The following is a 22,293-nucleotide window of genomic DNA, read 5'->3' on the forward strand; positions in this document are numbered from 1 at the left end:
TCAGCTGACCACTGAAAGCTCTTTCTGCATATATCTTCTACACGTTCTGTCTCTTGTCACGTGTGTGTTTATATTTAAATCATGTATGTTGATTATTTAAATATGCTTTTTCATTCATTTTTAAAAAATGTCAACAGCTGTCGTTTACAGATTCATTGTTTACTATATGCTATATATATATATATGAACATGAACAAAACTGAAAACACTGGGTCACCGACCCAGGAACCCTGACAATATGTATTTTACCTGGTTAATGTGTGTGGCGGGGCGTGGTCTGCAGCGCCGCTGCAGGGGAGGCGGACGCACCTGAGCGGCACCCGCGATCACGCCTCGGCGCCTTAACGTCTGTGCTCTCTATGCTGTTGTGTTGGTATGTTTCGGGCTGTGAGCTTTAACACCGGCTGTATGCATACAGCAACCGTGTGTGAAAAGTGGTCAATAAAGAGAAGCTGTAAAGCGTGTTCATGGAAACATCGTTGGGTCTGCCGTGATATGTTTACAATGGGACTTCTGCTCCTGAATCTCTGCGCACAGCGTCTGCAAATCGGGGCTGTATGAAGTCACTTTCATCTTTACGCAGGACTGTAAGCTGTCATCTGTGAGGCGTGAGCGGTGTTTGTTTTTAACATAGTTCACGATGGAGCTGCTGACATAATGTGGATCCGAAGATTGATAATTAGCCTACCTGGGGTTGAAAGTCTCGATAAATGCACGGCGTTTCGGCGGGTATATCGGCTTCCGCAAGTGTGACGCTTATTTTGAGCGTTCAAAAACTACAGTTTTTTCTGAATGCTTAAACCCTAACTGTGATTCCTGTAGCACAATCTCTAAAACTATTCAGACTTATAGCAAAACCACTCACTGAGTTTGCAAAACTAAAAGCACATAAACTGCTTTGCACTCAGTTTGCAATTTTGTAACACACACTTTGCAAAACGGTAGGCACAATTCACTGCACAACACTCAATTACCAAATTTCCAACACACTCCTAGCAAAAGTATACACATGTATGGCTATCATTAACACTAATTTGCCAACTGTCTGGCACACTTTCACATGTGAAAACTTTTTTAGATAATTAGTTCACTTTGCAATCAGCCTAAGCACTATAATACAGGTAAGCTGTGTGTGCGGAGTACAATGGAGGGAGCAGAAAGAGTGAGAAGTAGAGGAGGCCGAGGAAGAGGACGTGGAGGTGAAGAAGTAGGATGAAGAGGACGACAAGGACAAGGAGGAGCAAGAGGAAGACGAGGAGGGGGGAGAGGAAGAGTAGGAAGAGTAAGAAATAGAATTGCTGATGACAATAGTGGACCATGTAATCAACCATGTAATCAACCGTGGAATGACCCTGAGGGTAGCTGGCCAACGGGTCCAGCCTAACTCGAGCCGCTACACTGTAGCAAGTACCATAAGGACATCTTGAAATGAGAATCGGTTAGTACAGTCACTTCGCACAAAGATTTGTAGCACTGCCATATGCCAATGAGAAACACACCAATACCATTGATGTAAAAATACTGAAATTGTTACTTTACAGAATTGCTAGATGACCAGATGCTGGGGGCAGAGGAAGCATGTTCACTGCAGACCAAGTAACCCATATAGTCATTATGGCGATTGCAAATAATCCTATACTTGGAAATGAACACTTGTGTTTGTTTTGATGTGTTTCAAGTACACCAGTACTTGAAGTTTGGATCCCTCTATGCTTATGGATCTATGACAGAAGTATGAGCTCAAACTGACATAGCCTACCTTGTGCACAGAGAAAGCAAAAGCCAGATGTGTTTTGTATTCATACCATCAGTGTGCAGTTGGCGCATTGTGTGCTTAGTAGATGATGGCTTGTGTGTACTGTTTGATACGGAAACACCATTTTTACGAAGGTGTGAAGAGTTAATCTAGCTGTGTTTGCTTTTGCAAGAGAACTACAATGTTTTGATTATTGGGTGACAGGTTTTCTTATTTGTGTGAAGAGTTTTGCAAAATTAGCCAATAGTTACAAAAAATGTGCTTAGGCATTCAGAAAAAACTGTAATAAACTAAAAGACAGAAATCAGATTATAAGATCTGTGGTGTTGTTGATTTATATTATGGTACTTATCATTTGTGATATTTATTACTGTGTGCATACTTTATTAGGAGAGATGAGATTAAATGTTGTCAGACAAATATTCTCTTCCTTGCTGGTTCCATCGAAGGAGAAATGTTCAAGTAAGTATGTAACTGGGACGTAATCCAATTCCACAACACAATGTGACGGGGAATCAGCTGTGTTTTGCTGCCCAATTTATTTAGAATCTGGTGCAAACCGGCGAGCCAGTTCCTGAATCAGTCACGTGGTACGGACTGCCCGCGAGGCCTCGAACATCACTGCATACGTAATCAAAGCAAGCCTCGATACGCGCTTTACAAAACTACCACGAGATTACCCGACACACGCTTCAAAGCTTCGACACACAGGAGACATCACTACTGCACACAGCCTTCACACGACAACAGGTGCACCACACTGCTAAGTGTGTTTTGTGTTTAGAGTTTTGCTAAATGGGAGACTGAGCTTTGAATAGTGTTTAAGATTGGTGATTTTAAGCTAGCGATTGAATTGTGTTTTCAGATGAAAGCGCTTATAACCTTCTCCCAAAGTAGAGTACTCTTCCTCCACCCAAACCTAAAATGTATATTTCTAAATACAGGGAAGCAATTGTATTAGAAAATAAATATAAAAATGAACACAGGACCATGGTGCCAAGAACAGTTAAGGCCCCATCTCATCGCGAAATGTGCCCACAGAGGCCAGAAGGCGAAAAACCTGAACACACATTCAGGAAAAAACCAGAACACACAGGCATGAAGAAAGTCATGGCTCAACCTGCTTGTGTGGATACACGCAAAGGGGACAAGCAGCTCCTTGAGAAATCTGGACTTGTCCCCTTTTATTTACAGAAAAACGATTACAGAATCGTTCCAGGCTACCTGCGTAGAAGAAAGGCAGAGAAAGAAAAGGCTAAGCAGGACAATGATGCCTGGTTAACAAAACAACAGGAAACAGTTAAACCACTGGCCGAACAGGAGAAACAAAACATTCTCCAGGGCCTAAAGAGGAGGTTTAATGAGCTAAACTTTGAATATCAATCCCTCCCTTTTACTATCTCCCCTTCACAGCACAAAAAATACAATTACAAAATGTTTCTCGAAGAGGCAATGAGTCAAGTTGAAAAAGACATTGCCCTTTTTGAGGAACATAAATACATTTACGTAGGCAGGGAAGATGCATCTGACGAACAACAGTTACAGCGGACTCCACTGCCACCCATTAGACCGAAAAAGACAAAGTTGACACCCGCTCCTCAAGTCACACAACCAACGAAAAAGGAAACTTTCTCGACCGACAACCTACCACCTTTTCGTAGGATGTGTGTTCCACCTATATCCAGAAGTGGAAAGCAACCTATTCCCATGACTGAGAACCTTCACAGACAACCTATTCCCACCCAACTAGTTATAATTCCACGACCTAGTCCTGTCCCTCTGCCACCTATTTGTAAAAAAGCTGAATCTACACCCCGACCACCTGTAAGACCTCCAATGAAACGAGGTGTAACACCCATCCTTCCACCCATTTCCACCAAAAAGCTGTAGTGCTGTACCGTTAGAGTAGTTTTTTAACTACCTAACCCCCAACCGGTCTTGACAGAAGCCGCACCATCTGAGCCTGGTTCTGTCGAAGGTTTCTTCTTTTTAAGACAAAGGAGTTTTTCCTTCCCACCGTCGCCCAGTGCTTGCTCAGATGAGATCATTTGATTGTTGGGGTTTTCTTAAACATAAATTGGCCTATTGAAAAAATGTAGTGGTTCTTACTACATTTTATTTTCAATAGACCAATTTATGTTCAAAAAAAAAAATTACAGCAGAAAAGAAAGCATGGGAGACATCTGATGCATTTCATTGCTTTTTAAAAAATAATTTATAATTTATCTGGAACAAATAAAAGAAAGTAAAACTAATCTTTTGTGGATTCTTTTTCTTCAATAAGTAGTAGAATAGGCAGTTCTTTATACATAAAGCGTAGTGTTTTGTTAAAAAATAAAGTGGCACAGCGGCACTGTGTTAAAGGCCTGTGTTTTTACCATCAGCGTGACAGCACCGTGCCGCCTTTGCAGTTTTAAGGCCCAGGGAAACAAGCCTGCCAGCGCTCTGTAGCGGCTGTGACCGCTGCCGATAAGGAAAGGCTGCTCTTCATAGAGGACTCAAGCTCGGGGAAACGTTTTCTGGTCGACTCTGGCTCCCAGAAGAGCCTCTGGAACTCTTGTGTCGTCTTTACAATGGTATATTATTTAATCTAAAAAAAAACAAAATAAAAAAAAAATTGGAGATTTCCCGTATCACATAACATGTGCAGGTACACTGGTACAGCACATGTGAGCGAAATTCTTATGTGTGTGCAACAGAGGTGTGCAAAATACAATAACATAAGAACAAGCAAAATATACGAATGGGTAAATCTGAGAATTATAAGAATAAATATATGTACAAATATAAGAGTGTATGTTAGGGCTGTTCGATATAACGATATATATCAAATGACAATATAAAAATGTCTATCGTTTCCTATTACGCTATCGTTTGTTTCGTGATGTCGTAAAAGAAACTGTTTACAGCAGTATTTTTCATCGTTTTGACGGTCACCTTAGTGGCTATATTAATTTCTTAAAGTTCTCTCTTTCTCTTATATTTAATATAACCACACTATGGGCGGGCAAGTGCCTGTTTTTACGTGTTTTCGTTAGCAACAATGACGGTAAAACCATCGCGTGGTTCCGCTGTACGCTTGTTTGTTTTCCACGTAAACCTTTCACAATAAAGCTCAAGATCCTGTTGAGACTTTTCAAAACAAACTGAATCACATGAGAGAGTATGCAGAGTTTACAGATGAGAAGCAAACAAAGAGCCGTCAGACTCAAACTTTGAGAGAAAATGGTGGCTGTTACAACTTATGTCTAAAAATGTATAGTTTCATGCATCAGTTAAAACACTCGAATCCAGGTAAAGGACGCCCAGCTGAAAAAACTAAACGCAAGTCGAGTTGCCAGAGATTCACAGAATTTACAGAAAATATTACATTTTTGTGATTTATATCGTTGTCAGGACGATAAATGTCTTATATCGGGATATGAGATTTTTGTCATATCGCACAGCCCTACTTCACAGACATATTGTAAATAAATTGCAGTACCTTCAAGGCTCACAAGGGGGCGACCGGTCACACTTTAATACATACTATCATCATCTGGTTACTGTAATGCAGATCTTCTGCTTCGTATATATTAAATTAAGAGAGCCATACTAGCTTTGCTAAAGTAAGTGAAGGACCACACACTGCATAACTGAATTGACACATTGTTACAGGTTAGAATGCAAACATTACATCATTCATCTAACATGCTAAATAAACATTTAAATTAGTCTGTTTGTTGCCATTTTTTTGATATACACCACTAGATCTGTCACTAATGAAGCAAACTGGATTGAAGCCAAGTTAAATAGCAATAAAAACACACTGCATCTTGAGATTCCTAAGCACGTATTTATTTATTTATTTAAATTTTTGGGCTTTGTTTTGTTTGTGTTTTAGCATGCGGCAGCCCTTATTTGGCATGATCTGTGGGGCCTCGGGCTGTCCTTTCCCCATGTGTGGGTTTAGGGTTCGATTTCTTTAAAGTTCTTTAAGATGTTTTCTCTGATTTAAAGTCCATGGATTGTTCTGGCTACATTTTGGCATACATTTAAAAATTACACTTCATTTGTTAAGCAAAAGCTTTTGCTTCAGGAAATAAATAAGTGCATTAAACCCCACAAGAACAGCAGCTCGATTTTGTTAACATTGTGAGTGTAAAAATTAAGAAGGAGTACATGCAGACTAGTGTGAAGAGAAAGAGTGAGACGGAGGCAGGAGACCAGCTGACAGTACAGAACTGGAGCACATCTGGGGTGTTAGTGTAGGCCTGATGCATTGTCTTTGAATAACTGCTGTGTGTGTGTGTCAGACACGGAGGCTGGGGTAGAAAAAGCATCTTTTTTCCCTGTTGTTTCAGGCGGTCAGGGCTCTGGCTGTTGGACAGAAGAGGCGAATCTACGACATCACAAATGTACTGGAGGGCATCGGCCTGATTATGAAAATATCCAAGAGCAACGTAAAGTGGATGTGAGTTTTTAACTCTTCTCTTGTGTGCATGCACATATGTCAAGAATATGAAGCAAAACATAAATAATAGTAAAAGTTAACATGTTCTCTTTTATTTTCCCCACGAATAAGAGGCCACACATTGGGAGAGAATACACAGCTATTAGCCAACAGGCTGGTGGAGTTAAAGTCTGACGTGAAGGGCTTGGAGCAAATGGAATGTGTTTTGGACCAGCAGAAACTCTGGGTCGAACAGAGCATCAAGAATATAACAGAAGATTGCAGAAAATATCCTTTTCTCTAATAACTGTTGAATTCATTGCTCAGTCATAATTTTCCCCCTAGAAGGTTGGGAGTATGTAATTGCTTCTGTTTGTTTGTTTACAGCCTAGCCTTTAGTTTTCAAGGTATCTTTTTTTAAATGCTGATTTCATTTAGGTAAAAACAGGGTTGAGGTGAAGGACACACCAAATGTGAAAATGAAGTTAAAACTTTTTGTGAAACCATATCAAGTAATAGATCATGGAAGGATGGAAGTTCTCACAGCTCACAGAAGCCAAAGATTTCAGCCAATTCTGCTCCAATCATTTGGGTAAAGACAATAAAATACATCATTTAAGCATTGAATGCTTCAAGGTCAAAGGTCAGGGTCACCCGATTTAGGAAAAAGTTTTAGGTTCCATCGAATCATCTCCAAACTTTAGGGGCAATATATTAGTCATTGAGGTGCGTAAGCACTTTGTTTTTTGAGCTCTTTAAAACATAATTTTTTCAGTAAACCATTATATGACTTCACAATCACACAAATATGATTAATATACTACATTAGATTTCCATATTAACAATCCTGACAGCAGTGCAAATGATCTATGAAAACGATACCCATGTCATTACTGAGGATTTCCAAAAGGCAAGCTGATGTCAGCATGTTGTAATAAAAACATCAAAGTTGTAGTATAGTCCGTGGGCGTGTATGTGTTTACTTCTGTTTACCACAACGTAGGAACAGAATTATGTGTATTTGTACTAAATGTTTTATGCTTCCAGCTTTAACTGAAAATGAGATATTGGATATCATTTTTAGCAGATTTGATGAGATTTAATGTGTTTCTGTGACAGATACGCTGCATTTGCATTTGTGCCGTTACAGAAAATGCTGTGCAACAATCCATCACATCTCTTTTCTGAATAGCAAAATATTTTAAGTTGAACCTTAACTCAGATCAACTCTGACATATGTGAATCATGAAGATATCTGCAACTGCTTTTGTGGTGATGTATAATCCCTCTTTTCCAGCAATTACTCTTTTTTCAGTATATTTTTATATAGATTAAAAAAAATAAAGTAGAGAGTCAGTAAGCCTGAGATGGTGCTTTCTGCTCTTTGGAATAAATACATATAAATCGTGTTTTGACTTGTCTGCATCTTGTTTCTTCTCAGGCCACACACTTTTAGCAGTGCAAGCACCACCTGGCACACAGCTAGATGTCCCCATTCCCAAAGCTGTAAGTTCTGCATCACTGAAAGCGACTGTAGTTTATACTCCCGCTGCTGCCCTTAATTCAGACGGGGGTGATTTATGTGTGCTTGCGTCTCCTTTGTACAGGTCCAGAACTGCCCGGCAAGGTACCAGATCCATCTGAAAAGCGCCAGAGGTCCCATAGATGTCGTCCTCCTAAACAAATGCTCCGTCAGCTCTGCTCCTGTTGTACTTCCAGTCCCACCAGCAGAAGAAATTTTACAGAGCGCCAGCTTAGCTCTGTCTGCCTGGCGAGAAGAAAACAGTAAAGTCAGTAACAAAACTGATGAATCCAAAAGTGAGTCGTTATCTTTCCTGGATACACCACTGAAAGAGAAATGAAAACTAATAAACCCTTCATTTTATAAGTTCCACGCCTTTTAATATTCATCCAACAGTTTTTTAACTTTTAAACTTTTAAAAGGCAACAAACTGCTGTGGATGATGTTGATGATGATAGCTGACCCTGCGTGTTGGCAGACTTGGTGTTTGAAGCAACCACTTTCGATCGTGCCACAGTCTTCACTCTTTTCCCCCATGTGACTGGAATCAGTTAATTTAAAAAAGCACATAATATTCAAACATGAAAAAGTGGATGTAATGCTTAGTTAAATAAACTGTGTGACTAATGTTTGACAGGCTGTTCCTTCTTTCATGCTTACGCAGGCTTTACATTTAACGTATCTACATTGTCATGCTCACAGTTTGTTCAAAAAAATATTTTTTCCAGCGCCGGATCCATCGAACCAACGCCAGGACCAAACAGAGCCGCCCAGAGGTAGTGCCGGTCTTCGCTCTTAAAAACACTAAAGTCAGCTAATTTTACTGTAAATTGATGTCTGGTTTGTTTTTCTTTTTGTAGGAATATTAAATACAAATCTAATCACAAAGCTCTTGTCCTCTGAAGGTAAGTACACTTTATTCATCTTTATAAAGTGATTAACGATTATTGCATATTGAATGTGGTAATTACACGTTTACATCTGCCTAACAGTTTTTTCTCCTCTGCTCCTCTTGTCTCCATCCCTCATCTAAACAAGATTACACCTGTGATCTGGACGAGAGAGAAGGCATCTGCGACCTCTTTGACATCCCCATGCTCAAAGCCTGTGGTTACATGAGCTAATGTTTTTAATTGGGTGGGATTTTAAACACTGGTTTGTGATGAAATGCATTTAATCAGAACCGTGGGACCTTGGCGAACATGCAGCATTCTTTTTGAGCTTCCTGAAGATCCATATTTATGGTGTTTTCAGTGCTGTTGCTGTAAAGTGTCCAAGAGTTTGAATTTGGAAGCAAACACCAAGGGCATGGACAGAAAGAGCACACTCAGAGTTAAAGTATTTGTATTCTGATTGAACTGTCAAGCATTTCAGCTTTTAAACCAGTTACTACCAGAATTTTAGGCTCCATGTAAAAGCACAACAGGTGGCCTAGAGTCACAGCAGTTAGCCCTGTTGACTCACAACAGGAAGGTCCTGGGTTTGAATTTAATTCCAGCCTTTTGTGTGGGGCGTGGGTTTTTTCTGGGTATGCTGATGTCTCCCACAGTCCAAAGATATGCTAGGTTAACTGGTGACTGGTGCCTAGATTAACTGGCTAAATTAGCCACTATTATAAGTGTGAGTGTTAAACCTGTCTCTGTGTTGGCCTGATGATTGACTACCTCTCGCCTTGCTGGGACCTGTGACCATGATTTGGATAAGCTTTTTAGATGGGTGTAAGTGTACCCAGTGTTTTATCTGGAACTCAGCCCTATGTTCAAAAGTGAATATTCCCTTTTTAAATAATGATTTGTATTTAACTTTTAAGACATAACAACAATAAAATTATGCAAAAAGTTTCTTTGTATTTTCTGAAATGTGGTCCCAAACCATGACGGAGCCTCCACCTATTTCGATGACTGAAAACTTTCACTATTGTATTTCTTTTCTAATCACCATACATATTGATTTGAACCACAAATGTCAACTTTGGATGCATCACTCCTTACATCCTTTTGCTAATTGATTGACTGATTTCTGGTCTAGTTCTTGGACAGTTTGACATCCCTCAGCCTTTTCTTCCCGTTTCCCTTCCTTAATATGTCATTAAAACTATTCCTGATTAGTAGATCAGTAGGTCAATCAACTGAAGCTCTAGATTCATCTGTCAGGTCTATCCTGAATTTTTTTCCTTTTTCTTAATGACAGGGCTTTCAGATGCTGTAGATAGTGTTTGTTTGTTTTTAAATATTATTATTAATGCCTCTTATTTATGTTCACCTCCACTTGTCCACTTTTTACTCATTTTTTAAGAACATACTGCAAAGATACGAGTCTTCAGCTAATAGTTCTTTGAGAATCACCTCTGTGCAAAAATACAATTTTTTTATGTCTGTGAAATTGTTATCTTTTAAAAAAAAAAAAATTGTAGCGCCAACTAAAGAAAAGCCCCCAAAAGCATCTAACACAGGGTGCCTTTATTGTCTTTCATAGGCTGGTGTGATTTAACAATAAGCAAAAGCAAATATTCTGAAAATGAGTGGAATAGCAGCCAAAGGAACATTTTGAAACAACTTCAGAAAGTCTGGAGAACTACTGCTCCAGACAACCATGAACTATAGCCTCAGATTACAATATGTGTGAAATGTCGCTCAGATGAAATTTTACTCAGGTCTAAAGTATTAGTTTACGATATCGCTTGATTTTAAAATACCTGCATCATACCAAACGTGTGAATAACAGGCCTAAAGCTGTACAACTACACTCACATCTCTGATACTGTACTTTCTCTAAATACATCCATGACATGGCAGTGCTTTGAGCTAAATGTTGGTGTCCTAATATTTTGAAGTTAAACAGGTATATGTTTATTAAATACTGGTATGCCAACATTTGCCTATTAGCCTAGAAGAACAACTGAAACTGATGGGAATGCTGTTCCTCTTGTATGTGTTTAGTGATAAAGCTTTATGAATCTTGATGGGAGCAGATGGGATAACCTGCACTGAGACATCTAATTTACTGGGGACAATGAAAGATCTGCATACTCTCATCACAATCTAAGCAGAGTTTAATATTTTAGTCTGGACCAAAGTGGCCTCAGTAGAGCCATGCTATTAGCAAAACACTGTTGATTTAGCACTTAACCTTTGCTTACTATTTCTTGTCAATACTGTTTCACTTTCTAAACAAATTGTGTGGTTAAATTTCTAAATATTCTATTTTCAAAGGCCAGCTCAACTATCAGTTGGCAGCACTTATGCCCATCAGATCAATTTGCTTTTAAGGAAATTATCTGGCAGGGTAAAAGGATAAATCTTTCCCCCAAAATAAGCAGGAGCAGAATATAAACTTATCTTTAATACTTGGTTCATATAAGATAAGATAAGATAAGATAAGATAAGATAACCTTTATTAGTCCCACACGTGGGAAATTTGTTTTGTCACAGCAGGAAGTGGACAGTGCAAAAGTTATGAGGCAAAAATTAGAATACAATAAGAATAAATACAGTACACAACTGTACAGAATAGAATAAAATAAAATACTATATACAGTAGAATAAAATAAAATAAATATACAATAAGATAAAAATAGAATACAAATACAAATACTATATACAACTGAGTAAAAATACAACGATGACAGAAAGGATTATTGCACTTAGTATTATTGCATATGTATGGATGTGTGTGCTTGATCAGTTAAAGTCTTTATTATGGAGTCTGACAGCAGTGGGGAGGAAAGACCCTGCGAAATCTCTCCGTCCCACACCGTGGGTGCCGCAGTCTCCCACTGAAGGAGCTGCTCAGTGCTGTCACAGTCTGCTGCATGGGGTGGGGAGATGTTGTCCATCAGGGATGACAGCTTAGCCGCCGTTCTCCTGTCACTCACCACCTCCACTGGGTCCAGAGGGCATCCTAGAACAGAGCTGGCCCTTCGGATCACCCTGTTCAGTCTCTTCCTGTCCCCAGCAGAGATGCTGCCGCCCCAGCAGACCACGCAATAAAAGATAGCAGAAGCCACAACAGAGTCATAGAATTTCTTCAGGAGTGGGCCCTCCACTCCAAACGACCTGAGTCTCCGCAGCAGGTACAGCCTGCTCTGCCCTTTCCTGTAGAGGGCGTCTGAGTTATGAGTCCAGTCCAGTCTATTGTTCAGATGAACACCAAGGTACCTGTAGCTGTCCACAGCCTCAATGTCCATACCTTGGATGTTCAGTGGTTGCAGTGGAGAATATATTGGCATATTTTTAAAGGACTTTTGGAGGGTTTTTTTTTTTTTAAGTATTATCGGCTCTATTCCCATAGGTGACTGGATCAGGAGTGATAATAGTCTCTTCCTTTCTGCTGAAAAGCATGCTAAAACCTTTCTAGTAGGACGTCAACACTCCGCAGCAGTTGTGAATCCCCTCCAGTTACCCACCTTAACTTCTAATAAGTTGATTTCACTGGTTACATGAAAAGAACTGCATTAAAACCTGAAGCTCTATCACCCGGCTTTAAAAGCACTGAAATATTTAATGAAAGATACGCACACTCGTAAACGCTGATGTTCATTTTTTTTTCCTTGTTTAGTGCTTGTGAGTATGTGCCTGTTTTGTGCGCAACAGACTCAGTAGAATTTCCTGATAATTGTTAACCAATCATCCTGCTTGAAGAACCCTTCCTGTCCCATTTGATTGGTTTTTCCGTCTGTAGATTCCGCCTCCTCAGCAGGTTTGTGTTTATGTTGCTATAACACACTAGTACTTACTGAGTGTGCTGCTCTTTTCGCAACAAACCGAACACTTTCTTCGCGTAATTTGAGCAGCGTACAAGATGGTGAGCATTAAATAATTAAGAAACAAGTGCTTTATCTGTAGTAAATGACAAGCTTTATTTTTTATGCCGCTAGTAGCTGGGCGTGTGTATAAATGTAGCTTACTTTTGTATACTTCTCATTGCTAATTAAAAACACACTCAAGGTTACCACCAATGACTATAGAAAACCTTTTCTTTTATAAATATAAATGGATACATGGATCGATACATATATACTTTTATCTTTTATGCAGTCATTGGTTGCTAACCAGAAAGCAGTTTTAACTTTAAACAGCTGTGCTGACTCTTTCCCCCCAGCCACCCAAAAAGAAAAGTGCAGATAAAAAAACCAGCAAATCCAAGGACCCCCACGCTGATAAATGGCCTCACCAAGGATGAGATGTCCAAGGAGCAGGTCAGAGCTGAAGAGTGATAGAATGTGTCTGAATGTGTATGAATGTGTATTTTAAGTCAGGAGGAAGCAAATAGGAACCTGTTCAAAGTGGATCTGTGCATTGAGAGGGGTAACACATAAAGCTGAGGCACAACATTTAAATAACACTCAATGCAAGTGAGATTGACATATCTTGGCTCCTAATACAGATCAAGCTCTGTAAACACTCCGTTGGAATATTTTAATTAGAGCCTCCCTGCCTGCAAAAAGGCGTCATGATGCAGATAATGCAATTCAGATTTTTTTTCTACTTTGTAATGTGCCAAGCTTTCCCTGAAGACTTTTAAGATGCATAAATCCATGGAAGTACCAAAAAAAAAAGAAGCAAAACAACAAAAACAAAACATGGATATGGTAAAAGTTTACATGTACTCGTCATGGACATGGATGTTATAGCATTTTGGGGCTTTTAAAGATTTCTTTGAACTGCTGTTTCTCCAGGGTGGAATGATTGTACACGCATATATCTTTAATGAATTAGAAAAACAACAAAAAAACAAAACCAAGATTGTGTGTGTGTGTGGTGTGTGTGTGTGTGTGTGTGTGTGTGTGTGTGTGTGTGTGTGTGTGTGTGTGCAAGTTTGAATTAATTTGGGATTTTTCTAATCTACACTCCTCCAAGTTAATGGGCCTTGGCCTTATCAAGTTAAGATACATTGTAGAACATGTAGGATCACTTATAAGACTTATGTGACTGTATGTGTATATATTTGAGCTGGTATGTAAACTTTTGATCCTTTGTAGGTTAGAGAAAAGCAAGAAAGAAATCACCAAATTACCATGATATTGATGCCCATGATGAGTGTATGGAAATTGGAGAGTGATTTTCTCAGACTCTCCTAAAGCGTGAAAAAAAGTGACAATATGTTGCAGTCATTTGGTTTGTCGAGCACATAAAAACTACAGTCACATCTTTCTGTTTTTAAGCTGGAGGAGCACATTATGCGTCTTCGAGAGGAACTGGATAGAGAGCGGGAAGAGAGAAACTACTTTCAGTTGGAGAGGGACAAGATCCACAGCTTTTGGGAAATCACAGTTAGAAACAGAAGGAGGTTGGACTCTGAGCTGCAAAAGGTAGAAAAGGATGTAGAAGAAAATGAGGCCCGTCACCAATTAGACGTTAAGGTAAGATTTTACTGATTTAGAATATTAAAAATAGATAGCTCTTCCATTTTGAAGGCTGGTCAGATGGAGTCAGGTGATGCTGAAGTCCCAAATCGTGTTCTTAAATTTAGTAAAACATTTCAAGAAACCTAAATCAGGACAAGTTTCTTATGCTAATATTTTAAGGTTTTTAGTAAAACCAGGATATGTTGGTTCAGTGTTTACAGGTTATTCTAGGATATATGTAGGAATCTGTTTATGGACATTTGCTTATTAATGGGCTACTGATAAATTTAAGGTACAAATGTCTTTATTTTCTATGCCGCTAGCATAAAATATAAAGATGGGTAACCGAGAGGGCTGTGGTGTTAATATTAAATTGTCTATGAGGTTTGGCCAGAGATTATAATATAACTCAGCGGTCGCCAACCTTTTTTTGCCCCACGGACTGGTTTATATCCGACAATATTTTCACGGACCGGCCTTTAAGGGTGTCGTGGATAAATACAACAAAATAAAACCAGTACCGGTACCAAAAATGATTAGAAACGATAAAAAATTAACGATAAAAAACGATAAAAACCCTGAAAACCATAAATTTCACACCCGAGCCTCAACTCTCATGGCCGGTCCGTGGCCCAGGGGTTGGAGACCGCTGATCTAACTTGAATAGGTACCAAGCCAGGGGTTTGGGTTAGGGCTAAAAGATGGTGGATGATACCAACTGCAAGGCAACGTGTTTTAGGAATACTGGATTTCCATATTGAACGCTCACATGTGATTGTTTTTCCCACCAGGTGTACAAGCAGAAGATCAAGCACCGTCCAGCATGAACACCTGAATGATATCGCTGAACTGAATGCAGATTCTTTGGCGTCCAATGAACTGATGGGAGAAAGAGCAAGAGCACCTAGAGGAAGAGCTTCGTAAGACATTACGCGGGTAGACATCCAAGAGATCAACTTTAAACACACCAAGAAGGAACTTGAACTGGTTTGTAGTACAAAACATACATTTCCCTTTACCTTAATCATATTCGTAGTGTTGCCGGGGTGCTCTAGAAAGATACTCTGCCACTTGTTCCACTTTGAGGGAAAAATCCTTCATGTTTCTGTATTTAAGTAGATTTTTGCTTCCACCCACACCCACGACCACAAGCTGTGAGAAATGACCGAAACACTGAGACTGTGGACACAAGCAGTGGTAAATGAGCATCCTCTGAAGGATGTCTGATCTCAGCATTAGAGAGAGGGTGAGGGCCTCAGTCATTCAGGAGGTGCTCAGAGTAGAGCTGCTGCCCCTCTACATCAAAAGAAACCAGGTGGGGTGGTTCAGGCTTCTGACATAAGTTAGGTGTTTGGGGCATGTCCTGCTGAGCGGAGAGAGCACTCGCTGGAGAGATCACATCTCATGGCTGGCCTTGGAACACCTCAGAGGAGCTGGAGGAAGTGGCTGTGGAGAGGAAGGTGTGGCCATCTCTGCTTAGACTGTTACTCCCATGACTTGGACACAGAAGAGGGTAGAACCTGGACGGATGGCTTAATTCACACACCACTGCATTTGGCTTTGCGGTATTGTGGTCGCTGCTCAACCACCGAGCTAAACCAGTGTCCAAAAGCATAGCATTTTTTAACAATGCTTTTTATTGTGAAACATTGTTAGGATCTTTATTGGTGAACTCACTGGAAATGAAATACAAGAAAACTCAGACTAGGTAGAAATCAGGAACTTACTAGGAACCTGTGACAGTTACATAGAACAGAGTGAGCACGTGACAAAGGACAAGGGGAGACTACCACAATAATATACAGACAAATAATGAAAGGATATGAAACCTTAATTTTTTGTGATTTTTTTTTAATACAACTTGCTGACATCAGCCTGCTTTGACCCATGACCTTGAACCATTAAATACTAAAATAGTGTACTTTATGATCTTTACCCATATGAATCAGTTGAAATCTTTGGCTCTATGAGCTGTAAGAACTTGAGATATTTTGATTTTGCAAAACTTTATGGTGTCATTGTGATGTCGTAGGGTGTCGTATTAAAAAAAGTGCGTGTCGTACACCTCTCTACGTGCCCTTTCATATGATAGATTTATGGTTTCTTGATTTTTTTTTCCAGGGTCAACTTTGACCTTGGTTGCTAACACGTACTCATGTCCCCCAATACCAAGTATCATGTTGTGAGTTTGATAATCCACAAAAAACTGTAGATAATACAAAGTTTTTACTGATTTTCATAAATGTGCCATGACCTTGACCTGGTTTTCATCAAAATGAAATCAGCTTCAGCTGTTATTGGTTTCCAAGATATCATTTATCTAAAAATGATATCTTGGATACTGTGCATGCTAGACTGCTTACAAGCACAGACAAACAGTATGGATTGTATACTTCCTCCTGTTGTGGGGAGAACAAGGACTAAACTAGAACATAACCTAAGAATAAGATGGACTAGAAGGCAAAGTACAAACAGAGACAGTGGGTAAATAAATAAACGAGATAAGGGGAAAAATCACTAATGTTTATCAAAAGAGAAAAAATTTGGTCAAAATTGATCCTCAAACAAAAAAGAATCACAAGTATGTGAATTCATAAAGTGTGGCTTCCATGAGCTGTAAGAACTTGACCACAAATTTGTTCTTGTGGTCTTTTAAGGCTGATTAATTAGTGTAAAATTCTCACTGTGGGTTTAACCGTGGGCATAGCTGTTATCTGTTGTTGCACCTCAGTACTGTATTACATAGCTCTGCACGTCTGACCCTGATATACTTCAGCTTACAAGAATAAACACTCCTAACTGGTTGTTATCTTAACAGAAACATGGTGAAGAACTGACCACAAGAAGCGACCACCTGGAGAAACAGCTTGCAGGTAAAAAAACAACAAAAACACAACCCAAAAATAAAAACCGCATTCTGAGTTGAATTCATCGCTTCACGTTGTCAAGCACTGAACAGGAGCCATCCTTTTGTGTTACGGCTGGGGCAGAAATTACAGCGTCGTTTGAGATGAAAGTGCAGGCGCTAAAACAAGATCTGGACAACATCTGGAAAAGTGAGATCAGCGATAGCGAAAACCACTGGAACAGCCACATCGCTGCTCTTAAACAAGATCACGATGAAACCTACCGCAGCGCTGAGGAATTTGTCATTATCATGAAAACGGACACGGACACGCTTACTGAACTCAAGGTGCGATCACAAACACAAGCTTTGTTTAAACCTATAACTCACTACTGATCAGTCTTCTGCTTGTGACTACAGCTTATAATTTTTAGAACGGTTTATCTATGAAATAGCAGAACCATTAGAGGGTATCTTTAAACGAGTGAATTAATAATTGTTTTGATATTCTGGAAAATGCAAAACAAAAGCCTCCAAATTTGAAATGGTGACTGAAATTTTATTATTTATTGTTGCTGAACAGTTTTTCCACTAGCTTTGACCCAGATATGTCTTATTTTCACATGCAATGTTTTATTTGAATTTTCCAGGGAGAAATTAATGAAGCAAAGAAGAAACAAAAGAGCATGAAACTGGAGGTGGTAACTGTTTTGAAGGAGAACAAACATCTTGCTGAGCTTATTCTCAAAGATCAAGGAAGAAAACGATGAAATTGCCAAGAAACTGAGACATTACTCAGGAAATAAGGTTCTTTTGGCACCTTTTTTCACAGAGTTTACTGTTGGACAGTTTCTCTTGCTTTTACCAGCATCTTCGTTGGTGTGCAGCATCGCTGTAGCCCAGTATGAGCATAATTTCTGTGCACTGCTTTTGACAGGATGCAATTGGAAACATCAAAAGAAAAAAGCTGAAAGATCTGAAAGCAGAGCATGAGGTGTTGGAACAGAAATTCAGCGAGGTAAAAACTAACAATCAGCTCCATTCATGTGTAGTTGCACACGTTTTATGTGAATGTTTTTGTGTGTTTGCTGCACAGCTCCAACTGGAAAGGGATGAACTTCGCAAGGCTTTCACTGAGATTGTTGGAAGGCGCAGCATAATGGAGACATAGAGAACATGGCGGTGGAAAAGAAGCTGCAGGCTCTGACAGAGAGCCTGGAGGAGACGGAGGCTCAGCTCAGTGCGGTGCTTTCAGCCTCCAACATGGACCAAACAGCCCTCAGCAGGGTCATAAAGAAAACTGAGGTAGTGTTGTACATCTACTCATGTCTCTTCTTCAGCAGTCATCTAAACCTTTACACTGATTTTATATACACTTACTGGCCACTTTGTTAGATACACTAGTTCAACTGTGTATTTATGCAATATCTAAAGAGCCAGTGACATGGTAGCAAGCTGGTGGTGAGGTAATGGTGTGTTTGTGTGTGTGTGTGTGTGGTGGGGGGATTTTCTTGACCCGTCAGGACCAACTGAGCATCATTTAAAACACCGCAGCCTCCCGGAGTATTGTTGCTGACTGTATCCGCCCCATTATGACCACGGTGTACCCATCTTTTGATGGTTGCGCCCAGCAGAATAACACACCATGTCACAAAGCTCAGATTATCTCAAACTGGTTTCTGGAACATGGCAAGAGTTCAGTGGAGTCAAATAACCGCCACAGTCACCAGATCGCAATCCAATAAAGCACCTTTGGGGTGTGGTGGAACGGGAGAGTCACATTATGAATGTACAGCAATCACGGACCAAAAATCTGTGAGGAGTGTTTTCAGCACCTTGTTGAATCTGTGCCACAAAGAAATAGGAAGAAAAAGCTCTGAAGGCAAAAGGTTCATCCTGGTATGCGCTTTGGGGTCCTTAGGGACTAGTAAAGCGCTATATAAATACAGGCCATTTATTTATTTGATATTAGCAAGGCGTTACCAACAAAGTGGCCTGTGAGTGTATATTTTTAAGTATATTTCTGGAAGTGTCATGTTTTTATAAGAACATTAAAGAAACTCCTAATGTTTTTGCTTGCAGGCACATATTGACTCCAAAAATACTGCCATCAAGACCCTACAGCACAAAATAAATCAAATTTCCATGGTTAGTTGTCTATTTGTTTCCTGAAATTACTTTTAATGTATTTCATAACAATAAGCACAGTGAAACTTTGTACCCTGCAGGTCCGCAAGCATTTGCTGCTGCACACTGAGGTAAAGGCAAAGGCTCTTGGTGTTCCTGTGGAAGCTCCTTTGTAATTCCCAATGAGAGGAATCCTCATGGTAAAAATGTGGAGCAGCACTTGGATTAAAGTGAGAAGCAAAGATCGGAACACTATTATTTCATTTACATCTTTTCTGTAATCTACCTTTAATGCTCATATGACTTTAAGTAGTAAAGAAATATAAATCAAAATTTAAAATGGGATCTCTTAATCCTGAGGGGGGGGGGGAAAAAAAAAAAAAAAAAAAAAGTTGTGTTGTTTTAGACTAAAGGGTATGTCATGCCTCTATCTGTAGCATCCTCTGTCACACCAACCCTCAGCATGTCCTCCTTCATGACCTCCATGAATTTCTCTGTGGCCTTTCTCCTTTAGGCCTGCGTGTCATCTCCATATTTGACATCCTTTGTCCAGTATGTCGTCTCTGAAGGGAGCAACTGAAAGATGAAGATACTTCATTGGTCATTGTCAGGTGTTTTTAATGACAGTCAATAGGTGGCGCTATTCACATAATCATCGTTGTGTCTCAGACGTCATGGTCACAGATGTTGGTCTGGCTTCACTCTTTCTCTCCTTGTTTGCTCGGTCTGACGCTCTTTGTCATGGGAGCGAGACTCCTCCCAGAAGTGGGCGTAGTTACCCAAGACTTCCGCTGGTGCACCCGTTTCTTATCAACACCCACCTGCAGTATTTAACCACTGTTATTCCTACATTGCCAGATTGCTAAGCTATATCATGTGGCAGTGTCACTCAGGCCTCTTCCAGTAAATGTTTTGGTACTTTCCTTGTTTATCCTCTTCCATCCAGATTGGGTGTGTGAGCCTGCCTAGTGTTACGTAAGGCCCAAAATGGCCTCCGTACAAGGAAGTAGTAGCTCTAATATTGACCAGTAACGAAACCACCACACGCACACTGTAATGGGTTACACAAGATTTATTTGTTCTTTCTCCGGGTAAAACTACTGGCTGAAGACACAACTCTGGCCAGGAATCCAAGGCCCAAAGCCACGCGGTCAGGGTTGTTATCCTGGTTACAAACAGGGGAAAGGTGGTCACTTGGAAGAACAAGCAGCCAAAAACGTATCAATCCTGCAGCTTCCTCAAAAAGGCTTGCCACCCCACCTTTTCAGGCCTGACTTCGTTCGAGGCTGGGTCTCCACATCACATCCGGGAGCTGGAACTTCCCCAAAACTGGTCCAGTTTCCTTGTCAGGGCACAGAGAGTCTCCAGTCCAGGTGTTTGTTTTCCTGCCTTCCAGCACATCCACTCACATCCCAATAAGAATGAGTCCTCCCCCAACATCCTCAGTTTATTTTAAAAGCAAAACCAGGCCAGGTTAAAAATCTTTTCCATTAAAATGTGCACACTTCATCCTGGATCTTCGAGGCTTCCCTGCTTCACCAGTGTCCTACTAAAAAAACAACGACAACCCACTACTTCCTGTTTCCTCTCCCCTTTATAGAGAAGGCCTCCAATCCTCCCCAATCAGCTGCTCCCTGTATTCAACTCCAAATAGCTGGCAGCTGGACTAGAGTAGAATCTCCACTCCCACATGGGTGTGCCCACCACCTCACATCAAACACAAAAAAAACACCAAAGCATGCAATTAATACAAAACAAATCTAAAGAAATGCCAACCCAAAAGCTTAGTGGGGGATTCTCTCCATCCTTTTCCACCATGCTATACTCTGTAACACTAGCTCCTGGTTTTTCCTGCCTGTTCCCCTCTGGCTTTACTGAGGAATACTCACATAAGTCTAGACCCGTGGGCAACAGGGAATTCTTATGTGAATCAACGTCAGTCTTTCTGAACGAGAAACCCTGCCGAAAACTGAGCAGTTCAAGGAATGCTGGAGTAGCTGAACTCTATCCTGTGTAACGAAGACTTGACCATTAGATTGCTGACCTGTGACCTTCCCTTGAACATTATTCAACTTTTATTCCTGAACTTGCCGCAGATTTTGTACCGTATCTTGAAGTTGTTCATTAAAATTGTTAAAATCTTTCCATTGCTTCCTGCATTAAAGTGTTTTGTACAATCATTCAGTGGTTAACGCTACAACGTTGCTTCACAGCAAGACGTTTCTGGATTGCACCTCCTGGTTGACCTCAGCCCCTCTATGAAGTTCACATGTTCTTCTTGTTTTTTTTCCCCCCACTGTCCCAGTGCTTCTTTTTTACATAACTGCTGTTTCAAAATTGTCTATAGGGTGAGGGTGTGAGAGTGAGTGGATAGTGTCCATGTTGTTCCGCACTCACACCAAGACAGCTGAGATAGGCCCCATGACCCTGAAATGGATAAGTGTAAAACGTGTATATGTTTTGGGTTTTTTTTTGCATATTTTTTGAACTTGTGTAACCATATTTTAGATCAAACAAGATCAAACAAGCACAAAGTACTATACCTTGATAAATAAAGTATAAAAAACCAGTTTGCTAAAAACTGATTGTTGCTTCTGCCTTGTGACAGAAATGTTCTTTCTGGTTCAAAAGTACTTGATGTCATTCATTTGGCATATTTTAGACTAATTATAGGCCAACAACTCATTTACAACAGTTTAAAAATCTGGTAAATAACTCAAAACCACTTTTTGGCACAACACAGGTCCATTGTTTCTCTTTCCTGGATGTTGCTGCTTGTTCTCACCATTTTAAGACACAGAAAACAGCAAAAACAATCAAACAAAACAATATCTCTCACTCAAGCTGCAATTTAAATATATACTTTTATATTTTGACTAATTGCAAGCTTTTGGCCTCATGTAGGAATATGAGGTCAAAAAGTTGACTCAAATCAAATATTCCAATCTCAACTGCAACTTTCATCAGATGATTTCCCTCCGCCATGACTGAGTTTCCAGCAGAGAGAGGAGGAACGTATGTGGCAGATCCAGTTTCTCATTGCCTATTCCCGTGGTGAATCGAGCCCCGCTGCGCTGAGTGATCGCTGTTCCCCGCTGCATCAATAATACAGGAGGAAGTTATTGTCCCGGTGCAGGCCACAGTATCATACAGCTAAAGCAAGTGGAGGAGGGGATGGTCCTTTCACTCAACCCTCTAGGGTTTCAGCGCCTGCAGACAGTGGTCTGACTCTGGGGAGCCTGCTCCCGTCCCCTTGCACAGGGCT

General features: G+C 40.2%; 2 protein-coding genes and 1 pseudogene across 2 annotated transcripts; all 3 read left to right on the plus strand.

Annotated features, from left to right (window-relative positions):
- The first annotated feature begins 2,562 nt into the window (after positions 1-2,562).
- On the plus strand, positions 2,563-3,763 carry LOC113034171 (enkurin-like). The gene has a single exon (XM_026188547.1). The coding sequence runs from the start codon at positions 2,681-2,683 to the stop codon at positions 3,644-3,646; it is 966 nt and encodes a 321-aa protein (XP_026044332.1). The 5' UTR covers positions 2,563-2,680; the 3' UTR covers positions 3,647-3,763.
- A 271-nt stretch (positions 3,764-4,034) lies between these two features.
- On the plus strand, positions 4,035-9,479 carry LOC113034172 (transcription factor E2F5-like). The gene is made up of 9 exons (XM_026188548.1): positions 4,035-4,332; positions 6,100-6,209; positions 6,321-6,476; positions 7,417-7,460; positions 7,630-7,694; positions 7,796-8,006; positions 8,439-8,486; positions 8,571-8,615; positions 8,749-9,479. The coding sequence occupies exons 1-9, from the start codon at positions 4,330-4,332 to the stop codon at positions 8,832-8,834; spliced, it is 768 nt and encodes a 255-aa protein (XP_026044333.1). The 5' UTR covers positions 4,035-4,329; the 3' UTR covers positions 8,835-9,479.
- Positions 9,423-19,619, plus strand: LOC113033298 (dynein regulatory complex subunit 4-like; annotated as a pseudogene).
- The last annotated feature ends 2,674 nt before the right edge of the window (positions 19,620-22,293 follow it).

The sequence above is a fragment of the Astatotilapia calliptera genome, chromosome 12 (genome assembly GCF_900246225.1).
Source record: "Astatotilapia calliptera chromosome 12, fAstCal1.2, whole genome shotgun sequence".
Lineage (NCBI taxonomy): Eukaryota > Metazoa > Chordata > Actinopteri > Cichliformes > Cichlidae > Astatotilapia > Astatotilapia calliptera.